General features: G+C 35.9%; 1 protein-coding gene across 1 annotated transcript in view; it reads right to left on the bottom strand.

Annotated features, from left to right (window-relative positions):
* The window catches only part of LOC134790172 (transcription factor Ken), a 33,713-nt gene extending 21,236 nt beyond the window's left edge, over positions 1-12,477 (bottom strand). The window contains exon 1 of the mRNA XM_063760986.1: positions 12,156-12,477. Coding sequence (XP_063617056.1) covers positions 12,156-12,223 — 68 coding nt within the window. The 5' untranslated portion in view covers positions 12,224-12,477. The remainder of the gene's footprint in view (positions 1-12,155) is intronic.
* Positions 12,478-12,753: the final 276 nt, after the last annotated feature.

Genomic DNA, 12,753 nt, shown 5'->3' with positions numbered 1-12,753 from the left:
ATCATAACAAAAATTAAAAAAAAATCTTACTCGGGATTAGATAAAAATTACTCAAAAGATTGACTGAAAATTAAAAAAAAGGTGTACATGCCGTTGAAACGATTTGAAAGGCGGTATTTTTATAAACTCACACGAAAAGTTATCTCATTTGCGCGATGTCGTGATGTTCGAGGTCTTGAATCAAAGTGGTTTCCGCAAAGTAACACCTGGCTGATGCCGGCTACATTAAAATGACTCACATCAATCGTGATACTGTAATGGAATTTTTAGCAAGGATTTAGAATTATGGGAAATGTTTTTCACCGAGAATGTAGATGGAATAGAACGTGCTGGAGAGCGCATTACAGAATTTCCATTTAGCGCTGAGCGATGACTTGTGAGAAGTAGCGGCTATTTATTATTTGCATTGCAGAAAATTCAAGGTCTCTAGGAAAATTACTGTAGTAGATAAATGTTGAGGAGAGATGTTAATAAGTTTGTTTTGCACTTTTTATAGTTATTTCTATACCTACGCTTACTTACCTGACTGGTCGATGACGCCCAAAATGACGGAAGGTGATTGAAATAATCGGTACCAAGAGGTGTGCCGAAATTAGTATTTTTCTGTACCTAGCTTTTTCTTTTCAGTACCTATAAATATTTGGAAAGTAAACTAACTGTAACGCACATAACATATTAATAGTGGTGGTTTTCAATACCTATTCAATGAGGACTAAATATCTACCCACGTATTGTTCGTAATAATCCATCAATTTAGTTTGTTATTAACAATTGTTAACGTTAGTTATTGCTTATAAACTAATTACCTATATTCCTCTTTAGTCGAACAAAGAATAAAATATAGGTACTGTTTACAATAGGTTTATTTATTTTTAACCGAAATACATACTGAGCCAATAAGGAAAATATTTTCATAACTTAGTTATAAACATGGTCTTTGTCCTCAACATACTCATATCAAGCGCTATATGAGTACATATTTGAAATGCCTTTTTAAATGCCGACACTATTATTGATTGTTGGCCATCTTTGCCGATGCAAAAACTGCCGTAGACACGCATTAGGCGAACTTCGGCGTCGGCACAATACAATCTCTGTCCTAATTTGAGACTTATCAGGCAAAGCAAATAAAAGCCCTGCTAAATGTGCGGGTGCGCAGATAAGCACAGTATCTTGTGGACTAGTTTCCGTTTTGGAATTAGTTTCATATAAAAAAGTCTGGAATGCGACGCAATATTATTATATTGGCTCTTCTGAAGGTTACACCATAAATCAATGACGCAATCGATACATAACTAACATAATAATAAAAGTGTAACACAAAAAACAATAGAATGGATTAGACCACTTCGAAATTATTAGTTAAATATATACTGTTAGCGAACAACGCAATATCGCTTCGAAAACTGCGAAACAACGACGCAAAATGTGTCGTAGAAACTAAACACGAAATGTTTCTCTAAAATGGTATTTCTGGATATTTAATCACACGAGCGATTACACCGAAGTCTGACTCACAGTCATAACACTCCTAACACAAGTAACACATCGCCTGCGCATTGTTCCACACTTTCTACGGTCACGTAAAGATTAAAGGTATAATTTTAAGCACAAGCGTGAACGCTGCGGAACAAGATAGGGTGTGTTTCTCTTTACTATGTTGACTAGTTTCGTAAATCCATTGTGAAAAGGTATTATCCGGTTTAGGCAGTTTTATCTCAACCTACGAATTTTCTTGGCCTACAATAGCATTAGCGGTTCTCAATGCACCTGTAAATGCAGTGAGTGACCTAGATTCTTAAATAATGAGAGATTTTAGCACTTCTGCATACACGAAGAGTTTCATCGTGTTATGTGAATTAAACATAATTATTTTTGCACGCAAAAAGTAGAAATGTGTAAGGTTTTTAGAGCCTGAATTTTTGGCACTTAAAACGTGTTCTGAATATTTAATAAAAATACTAATTAGGCAATTTTAAGAATAATTGAGAAAAAACGCAACCTGCACAGAAAATCAGGAAGGATGTGAAGCATGGCATGAAATTGTCGTAACCTGATGAACACCTTATCGAAATTTCAGTCATAATAGTAACTGACCTACCCGCTGAATGGAATTTCGCTAAAAATACATCAGTGAGTGAAGCGTGTGCTTTCGTTCACGATCTCTTCGCTTCGGTACTCACTACAGTTTATGTTCTGCGCGTGTACGTGTGTGAGTAGACCACGTGCGCATGAGTGGAATACAGAGTGGGGTATTGTGGGAAACCTCGTCGCAGTGTGCGCGCCTCACACCAACACACGCGCGCCCTACTCCGGATGCGAACTCAGATTCGTACGGTTGTGAATGTACTAGACCAAATTGATAGTCTACGTTATCTGTGAGTACAGGTTATACGACGCGTGGCGGTGTGCCAGCGGTCGTGTGTGCGTTATTGTTCGAAAGCCTTGAGGCCTTTAAGTTATTTTACAACTTGCCAACGATAGGATTGCCTATAAACCTGCGAAGAATCAGAATTTATGCATAGGAGATGGGAACTTTTATGACCGCCGTGACAACTGGCGCTAATTAATTTATCAGTGTGGTCAAGGTCCGATGATGGCATTTGATTTATTTGTTGTCTATTGTCAATAACATACCTATGTTATAACATACCTACGTCTATACACAATTACACATATTAAACTTCATAATCTATTCGCTTTCTAGAAAAAGGTCAAGCACACACTTTAATAGGTAGGTACTTAAATTAAGATCGTTACAGAAAGTGGCGTGAAATCAATGCATTAATATTTATGTCAAACCTTAACGACTAGTACAGCAATAATGTAATTACGTTTAAGTTTAAACACAAACGCGTTAGTTCAGCGTATGAAAACGAGTAAAAAAACAACGGGTTGCACTCCGGGAGTGCCGGCAGAAGTGAAAACTCAATGACATTGTAACAGTTTTTCGATCAGGTCACGTGTCCGTCTTACGAAGCGTCTTACGTCTTACGCTGTCGCGAGTTTAACATTTTTTCCCCATCACAAGAAGTGCACAGCGCCGCTAAAGAAGTTTTCACTTCAAAAAAGTCCTTGTAAGGCAGGCGGTAATGATAGGCAACGCAATAGGAAGGGCCTGTCGAAAGCATTAGATTGTAAATAATAAATATTCAACGCAAGGGTAACCGCGTAATAAAACTAATAGACCAAAACATGTGGCCTTTGGAACTCGTAAGGACATTAAATTAATGTTATGAAAACATAAATTCGACTTTTCAATTTTATTGACAAGTCGGCCTTAAGAAAGTTAGTTTTAGATTTTTTGGAATTTAAATTCAAGCGGAAACCGTTGCGAAGTAAAACCGTTAAGTAAATAAGATTAAAGATGGAACAGCGTGGTTGAAATGAGCCGGGGGCTCGTTTGTATGCGTGAGCGTTTGAAAATCGAACGCCTCGCGTGCGTGTGCGCACGCCGATAACAATAAACTATTTCCGAAGTGACCCAGTTCGAACGTCCTTCGGTAATTTGTACGAACAGGGAACAAGAAAGGGCTGGGAGCGATTCCTGACAGGCCTCTAACTTTTTTTTTTATTGAACATGCCGACACAATAGCTTTTTGTACTGATGACTTGATGAGCTAACTGCCGATTTTTTGTGCTTCTAGTTTTACAATCCTAAAATAACCGACCTTGAATTAAGTTCAGTGTTAAGAGAGGCACTAAAACCGAAAGAGTTTCTATTTTGTAATGAAAATAATTGTAATGGCATAGAGTGCCGCCGAAACTTTGTAGTACTAATCGAATCGGAACTTGTATGTGTGTTAATAGACAGTGACGGTCTACTAGTGAGGTAAGGGATCATTAAAATGTGATTTATTAATGATTAAAAGTAAACGAAATGATGTTACTGGTCCTCCGTATGTAGCATCCTGATAGTTGGGCCGGCGTTACTCAATGTGGGCACTAATCAGTATACAGTTCCGCCTGATAAGGGTTTTATAATTCAGTCCAATGTCACATCAAAAAGCTATGAAGAAATTCATTATACGATAACACTGAAAAAATAATTTGTCGAACTCGAGGTATTAAAAAAAATGGTTGTCTGTAAAGTCGGTTTACGGACGATAATTTTACGTTACCATGGAGATCTGTCCACAACGTTACCATGGAGATCTGTCCACAACGTGACACTTTTCGTGCATGCTACCGGTGTTCATCGATTTATAAGACGTCAAAAACTGAACTGAAGTACTTAATGTTGAAATAAATTTGGCTCAATATTCAGAAACAGATTTTGTAACGGGTATACTTAGTTGGCAAGTCGCAATTATTGTGTAAGTTGAAACAAAATATTTCTTTATTGTTATGCAAACATTTCTTTCAGTGTTTGGTCTGAAATATTAAAGTTGGTAAGTTTGTATGGTACCTCGAGCCGGCTAAATTCGTAGTTCCGAGAAATGTTTATGTCGACTCTGCAAGGAATAAGTGCCGATTGCGACATTGAGCCGTTGGCTTTGCATTCTGGATTTCAGAACTGTTTGTGTTTCAAATGTTGTAAACCTAGATTCTGGCGTAAGTGCTTGGAAATATTGGTATGAATAATTGAAGGGTACACAGAAAGAACATGTCTAGTCACTATGACAACAACTGTAAAAATCTGGGTGTACACAACTTACTCAAAAATATGTCCCATAGTTCTTAATTCACTGACATATAAAGGGGCTCACTGATTAACAGTCTGCCGGACGGTATCGGTCTGTCAGTTAGAACAAAATTTTGACAGTTCCGAACAACTGACAGGCCGATACCGTCCGGCGGACTGTTAATCAGTGGGCCCCTTAAGACTTATGGGACATATTTTTGAGATGATTTATACACCCATATTTTTACAGTTGACTGTACATAATTAACCATATTATTTTCGTGTACCTATACGTATTTTTGTATTTTAGTGAGAAATGTAACTAATAGTTCATTGTTCTGTACTTGTGTATGTTATAGTTTGATTGATTGATTGATTGATTGAAAGCTCTACATTTTGAGATTAAAATCTCACTTTTTCAAAATAAGTGACTACACATGTTCTTTCCGACCCTTCAATTAGTCATCTTTATTACTTTGAACTTTGAGTTGATGCAGTTTGAAATACAAAAGCGGCCAAGTGCGAGTCGGACTCGCCCATGATGGGTTCCGTAGCAGCAAGAAACATACTTAATAAAATTGCGGTTTACGATTTATGACGTATTAAAAAAAACTAGGTATAAGTACTTACTAGATCTCGTTCGAACCAATTTTAGGTGGAAGTTTGCATGGTAATGTACATCATATATTTTTTTAGTTATATCATTCTCTTATTTTAGAAGTTAAAGGGGGGGGGGGGGGACACATTTTACCACTTTGGAAGTGTCTCTCGCGCAAACTATTCAGTTTAGAAAAAAAATATATTAGAAACCTCAATATCATTTTTGAAGACCTATCCAATATACCCCACACGTATGGTTTGATGAAAAAAAAATTTTTGAGTTTCAGTTCTAAGTATGGGGAACCCCCAAAATTTATTGTTTTTTTTTCTATTTTTGTGTGAAAATCTTAATGCGGTTCACAGAATACATCTACTTACCAAGTTTCAACAGTATAGTTCTTATAGTTTCGGAAAAAAGTTGCTGTGACATACACGGACAGACAGACAGACAGACATGACGAATCCATAAGGGTTCCGTTTTTTGCCATTTGGCTACGGAACCCTAAAAAGCGAATACGAATAAAAATTACATAAGAATTGCTTGTAACAAGTATTGTACAAAAATACTCAATAAGTACAGCACGGTAAGGTAATAAGTGTTACTAAATTACAAATTTAATGTATTTAACAAACACGCATACGATAAACACAAATATTTTATTACCTATATTTAAGTTTTCCTTCACTAGTTGTTTTAATGAGTGAGATAAATTCATCGTTATAATTATAACGTCCAGTTTCCTGGATGCAGGTTGCGATTTGCGATGGAATCATAACGTGGTCTAATTACTAGACTAGGCATATACTATCTACTACTGATAAATAAATATTTTATTTATCGTACCGTAAAATGGGGTGAGTAGGGTCAAAACTGAAATTCAAACCTCGATAACATTTTATTTTTACATATGAAAACTGAATGGTGTATATAATAAGTGTTCCGGACGTTTGTATTTTAGTTTTTATTTTATTTTGGGTAGTCCATTTCATAACTTTGACAATAAAGAGGAAAACCCACCTCACCCCGTAGTGCCTCGTATCTGGGGTGAGAGGGGTTTTCATACAAAGGTGATTTTGGAAGATTGTTGGATCGATTTTTTTATTATGCGTATTACTATTATAGCGCCATTTTAAATTGGAATACATTATTTTTGTAGCAGTAGCCTTAAAATCCCTTCTCACCCCCCTCACCCCATTCATAACCCACCTCTCCCCGCGAAACCTACTCACCCTGTTTTACGGTAATAAATTTTATACATGTAGATCAAACGACTCAGCAGTAATGGGATGAGACCCATAATAGTAATGTATAATCTATGCAAATATTGCGGGAGATGAGACTTTTATTGTTGAAAAAATTAAAAAAAACTTGTCCAAATCATGTTGTCCTTTCCTACTACACTTCTGTATGCACATTAACAGTACATTAGCCGTGTTGCTTTCTTTTGTAATAGCCCTTTTTACCTTCTGTTATTATTCCTACTAGAAAAAAATATAATTAGTTTTTTTTTCATTCTGTGCAAATGGTAAGTATCTTGTGTATTTGGGTTTGGTTATTGTAAAATACTTCCTTATAAAATTAAAACTACATTAGTACCTATTAGCATTAAACATTAATTAGTGGTTTTATATTCTTAAACATAATTTTTGTACAAACGGGCGAATCTCAAAAAGTGTTCGTATTACACGAAAACACGTCGGGGCTCGTATATTATTAAATATATAATATACCGTTACAACGCATATTTGTTTGCTAATAACTGTAATAACAGTCAAGATAGAGCGTCCCCAGATTACTGTAATTAGTTTGTGCAAAGTGGATGAAAGATCTAGGTTCCCAGCGCGTGTAAGCGATAACTGCCAAATTTGCTCTAATTTGAAATAAGTAGGTTGTGACGCGACGGAAAGCAAACATGCTTATAATTGATACAAATAATTACAGGGTGTTTATCCAATGTCTGACCCTTTGCGTGCCGAATAGCTACGTAGAATTTACTTACCAATACCAAATATTATTATTCCATAAAAAAACCACGACAATCAGTCCGCTGAAATTTATGAAACAGATTTTACTGCGAGAGTCCATCCCCTTAATACAAGTAAGCTTGACCTTACATATTTAGCTCACGGTGTTATGATCAGACATCATTATCATTATACAATTATACACATTATACAATAGGCACAATCATAAATGAATAGGTATTCATGGCCCTGTGGCCAACTCAATAAAACCACGCGGAAGTTATGTTTACGATACGAATAAAATAACAATATCGATCAATTATAATTAACAGGCTATGGATTTACCTACAACAAATTATCACGCATGCCATACACAAATAAATACAAATATAATTACCTGGAATGATAGTGTACAATGTCTATATATTACGATAAGTAAAGCAAAGATATTAGCAAATTAGATAATGTACTGGTCTAGGCGCCAGTCAGGTGGATTATGTTATAAATAGACACGTCGCATAAAAATAGAAAATATCGCCGAGACAGTGTGAATGGTACACTAAAAATAGGCCAAGGGCATTTTATTTTACTTTATTTAGGTACTTGACTGTATTAGAAATGTCTACCTATCGTTTATTTTACAGTAGTGTTTTCTATTATATATTCTTATATATAATAGAAAATTAACATTGTTAAGGTCTCTGCCCACTACACCGTATCATACCATGACCGTAGTAGGAACGTGTCAGGCAAAAAAAAAATGTTTGTATTAAAAAGTATGAGACTATGCCCACTAGCCCGTTCCGACACCGACCATACCCGTCGCGAGCCATGCACGGACCGTCAAAAATTGTCGGCGAGGATATTGTGCCGGTGCCGAAACGCTCCGTGCACGGCACGCAACGTTGCCAGAACGGTGCGTGCAGGCGGCGAAACGGTGAGCACACGGGTTATAACCGCTTATGGTGACCGTTCTAAGCCCGTTTTAAACTCCCTGCCATATTTCTTGCTCGCTCTTGCCGGTCTGATATGATAACTATTCGCTAGCTCTTTCTGACGAGTCTTGCTCTTGCGAATAAAACGCGGGTACTAAGGGGATCAAACGCGCATGCTACGGCGATTATAGGCGGATGCTATGGGGATGATACGCGGTTCCTACGGGCACTAAACCCGTTATGTACGGATATGAAACAATGTGGACACGGTGTAGTAGGCATAGTAGTCCGTATCGCGTTAAATTCCGTCCCTGATACGTTCACATCACGGTCATGGTATGATACGGTGTAGTGGGCAGAGACCTTTAGAGTTAGACCAAGAAAAGTCTGCAATGATTTTGATAGCACACGCAGTGCAAGTGTTATTTTAAACTATTGCACTGCGTGCAGTGTTATGTCAAACTTCTATGAAATTATGACGTATAAATAACACTTGCACTGCGTGTGCTATCATAATCGTTGCAGTTTTTTCTTGGTCTAACTATAGGTAAATATTATTGCCACATTGGGGCTATTCATAAATTACGTCATTTCAAATTAGGGGGGGGGGGGGTCTGGACATCGGATGACGGTAGCATGAAGTAGGAGGAAATGGGGTCATTTGAAGCATGATTTTGGATGATTATATTATATAAATTCAAATGCATTTATTTATTCATCAAAAATGTATAATTATAAAAAAAAACAGAATGAGCAACAACAAAATAAAAGTGGTATAAATTGGCCAATTAAATTTCGGAGCCCAAAATAAGTTTACGACGGAGATAATTTGTGGAGCTGTCAAAGATTACAACTGGTTATTATTTATTAGTATCTGAAAATCTAGTTTATTGATTTAGCCTAAATAATTGGTTAGTTTATTACCGGATAGATTTCTTGGTTTGCTTGAAATTCGCAATAGATACATTTGTATTATTAATCCATTCAAATATGCCAGATAATCACGATTGATTTTTTTAAAGAAAATTTGTAAAATAGCAGACAAAACAATGTAATTGTGATACGAAGAACATTCCGCGGAATAAGTAGAGGTTTACAGTCCGATTTTTTTAAGAACGTAATTAATTCGAATTTGAACCATTGTAAAACGTAACACAAATAGTTTATGAAGCAGAGATACATTAAATACTATTCTTACAATATTATTGTACGCTGAAAATATATGATTTGGGAATGAAATTAATTACTTCTTCAACAAATACAATCTCGCCAATCTGCGCGTACGCCGCCGTACAGATGAAGAAAGCAGGATTAGTGGAAATTTCTGGAAACTAGAGCAAATCTGCATATATTTTGATAAGTTTTTCAATATGACGTACTACTATATCTACTAAAATAACAAATTCAAAGAAAATTCGACCGTTATCTGATTTTTGCCAATTATGAAGAGAACGGCAGTGTAATATACAGTGATCGTAAATTTTCCACCATTTTTGGTGCAGCGGAGTGGTGTTAACGGAATTGGTATAAATAATTTCAACCCTAATGATTAATTAGCGTTAATTAGGTTAATATTAAACTTAATTTACCATTTCAGTTGAAATTATCTATACCAATTCCGTTAACACACTCTGCTGTACCAAAAATGCTGGAAAATGTACGATCATTATTAATATAATGATAATGTAAGCATAATAGATAGTAAACTTCGACATACATAGAATGATCACTTGCACTCCTATTTTAGTGCCGGATTATCGAGATTTTACTCTATTTTGGTACCAATTGTTTTCTAATCGCAAATAGTTGTCTATTTTAGGAAATTTTAAGCTAAATATGAGTTTTCCAATTAGATTTAAAATCCCATTTAGGTAGGTTAATCTCTATTATATTAATGCTGGTATCAATGCAAACCGGATGCGAGTAGTGATAGTTCGGCGGTTGGGCTAATGGAGATAAAAACTACATTTACAAACCATTTTCTAATTGGTAGAATATCAAACTATCCATTCAATGAGTATTTTGTATAGGTAGAAAGTTTCATCCGTGATAAATCAAAATAGAAACATATTATTCTCAAGAATATTCAAAATGCAGAACAAATAAACGAATTGAAAGAAATTGCGCTTTAGTTTTATAATCTTACTGGACTTTGGGTGGGTTGGTTTTTCCAATCAGATTAAAGTAAACAGACAAAATAACATTTTCATAATCTTATATCATATCAAATACATATACGGTTTACTACTAGGATATCACAACCTTAGTAGTAAATCTTATCAAACTTTTACCGGCTATTGTCGGATTATCAATAAATATCGTACGCAGTCGCGAAGGTTGTTGAGGCTATTTAAGGCATTCTTTTTATCGATGATTATTTTTATCGATTAATTAGGTATGTAAATGTTTTTTGCCTTTAAAAGTTAAACGGTATAAAATAAGATGGTTATTAATTTGAATATAATTGTTTTAGAATGGTTGTGTCAAGCGAGAGTTATCCAGATGTTTTCAGTGAAAATTTGTTTTTAAGGAAAACACGGTGAATTCCGCTAATAAACTCAACTTCGGAAATTGGGAATGATAAGATTATAAATTATTTATTTGAATCGTTTAATATTATATTGGTAAGAAACAAAAATTTAAATTAATTTAACATAATTATGCTTAATTAGATGTAATATTTCAAGCGTATTAGTTATCATTATACGCCAATTGAGATTCTTTTTATTGGAAAATATATTTTCTGTAAATGAAGAAATGGAAATGACATGTAATATTATAAATTGACTGTAGGTAATCTATTTTTCTATTGACCTGTATTTTAATTTGACGATCATTTTGAGATATCTATACGTAGACATTGTTAATAATTTACTTCGTTCATTTTTAAATTAGTAATGAATGTTTTTAAATTGTATATTGCTTGACATATGAATATAATCAGAGTTATTTACCTACTTGACGATCATAATATAAATTCGTATAGATTAGCCTAGAATTATTTATATTATAATTTTATATTATGAAATAAATAAATCTAAATCTATATGTATGTATGTGGTGTAGGTAGTTGAGCGTTGTTAGTCTTCATTGACACAGTTCCGTTTATCTCAACAGTATCATGCACGTTGTGTAATTCTACTACGATTACAACACTACTATCTATACAGTCATTGTTTAGATAATAAATAGACTTATCTGTGTGTTTGCGGAACTTTCTTCGACAATACTGAGACGAGTTTCATCAATGGACGCTGGGGTCAGGGGTGAGTGCTACATTACTATCACGCGTTTTTAATTAGGTAACTCATTTATACACGCGCCAAATAGTAAGGATGTCATTGACATGCAAATATAACACTATTATATTCTATATTGATGCGTAAATTTCTGGGGTAAACAATAAATAGAGAAAAATAATTTTTAAGTTACTGGACTTGATCGTTCGCGATCTAAATAATTGAATTGTGAGAAAATCCCTGTACTAAATTATATCGATAGGTATTTGATGTATTTATTAGTTTAATTTAACTTATTTTTGGTTTTATTTTTCTAGATGATGTACTTATATTTTTCTAGATTACAGAATAATCTGAATACCTTTAGATAGGTATAGGCCGTTCATAATTAAAGATCATTCATTAAATCATTATAACATTTTCTATGTTACTAATACTAAGTATACTAACCCAATTCAAAGTGCGCATACGTGTAGGTAAACAAAACATAAACATCGAATCTATTTATCTTGTCTAGTCCAGTTACACGCTGGATTGGCATATATTTACATGACGGCGCACACGAAAATATTTTGCTTGAAATGCGCGCGAAACTCGGCGTGGAAAAGCGGCGCGGTCGCAGCCTTACGCCGGAGTCGGTTTCGCAAACCACCGTCTAATGTGAACCTATTAACCTCTCCGCGAGGCTCAGAGGCGAAGGCGAGAGGCGGATGAGGCGCAGAATAGTGCGTTCATTAGACACAAGGCTGAGACCATCCCGAACATCAAAACCAAAAGTTTATGTTTACTAACCTTGCCAACTGTAGACTTCTATGCGCAATCTCATTGTAGAAATTCAAAAGTAGGTTACTATCAAACATATTAGCACTGTATCACAGCCATATTCCTCACAGAAAATAAAAATCCAAACGATCCTGAAGCACCGATCACAGGACGAGCGCCGTCCGATCCCGAGGCACGTCCGTGCGCGAGCGACGTCAAATCAAACTGGCCCGGTCAAAATGACGAAAGTGAAAACATCGCACGCACAAAAAAAAGTCGGCGGCGCGGCTCAGTCCTTGCAGGCCACCTCTCGCGCCGACTCTAGTGACACACTAACTGCGCGCCGCGCGCATCGCCCGTCGCCTATATAATGAACCGCTTGCAGGCTCCAACTTCAAACGCCAGTCGACACCACAAAAAGAAGATGCCTCGAACGGTAGCTAGGAAAGATTGAACACAAAGAATAACGACACGTGGGCTCGTGTGCGTTCACGTGCGCCTGTCCGTGTGCGCAGAGATAGGCGGCCGCAGGAAACTCCGTTCTCTTCCACTAGGAAAGACCTTGGATTCAAATCGGCACGTTGCAATGTGTACTGCCATCGCCTACGCCGCTGTTACCTACTTGAAG

This window comes from Cydia splendana, chromosome 4, assembly GCF_910591565.1.
Source record: "Cydia splendana chromosome 4, ilCydSple1.2, whole genome shotgun sequence".
In the NCBI taxonomy this organism is placed as follows: Eukaryota; Metazoa; Arthropoda; class Insecta; order Lepidoptera; family Tortricidae; genus Cydia; species Cydia splendana.
Note: the sequence above shows the minus strand (reverse complement) of the source record. Positions and strands in the feature narration are given on the sequence as shown.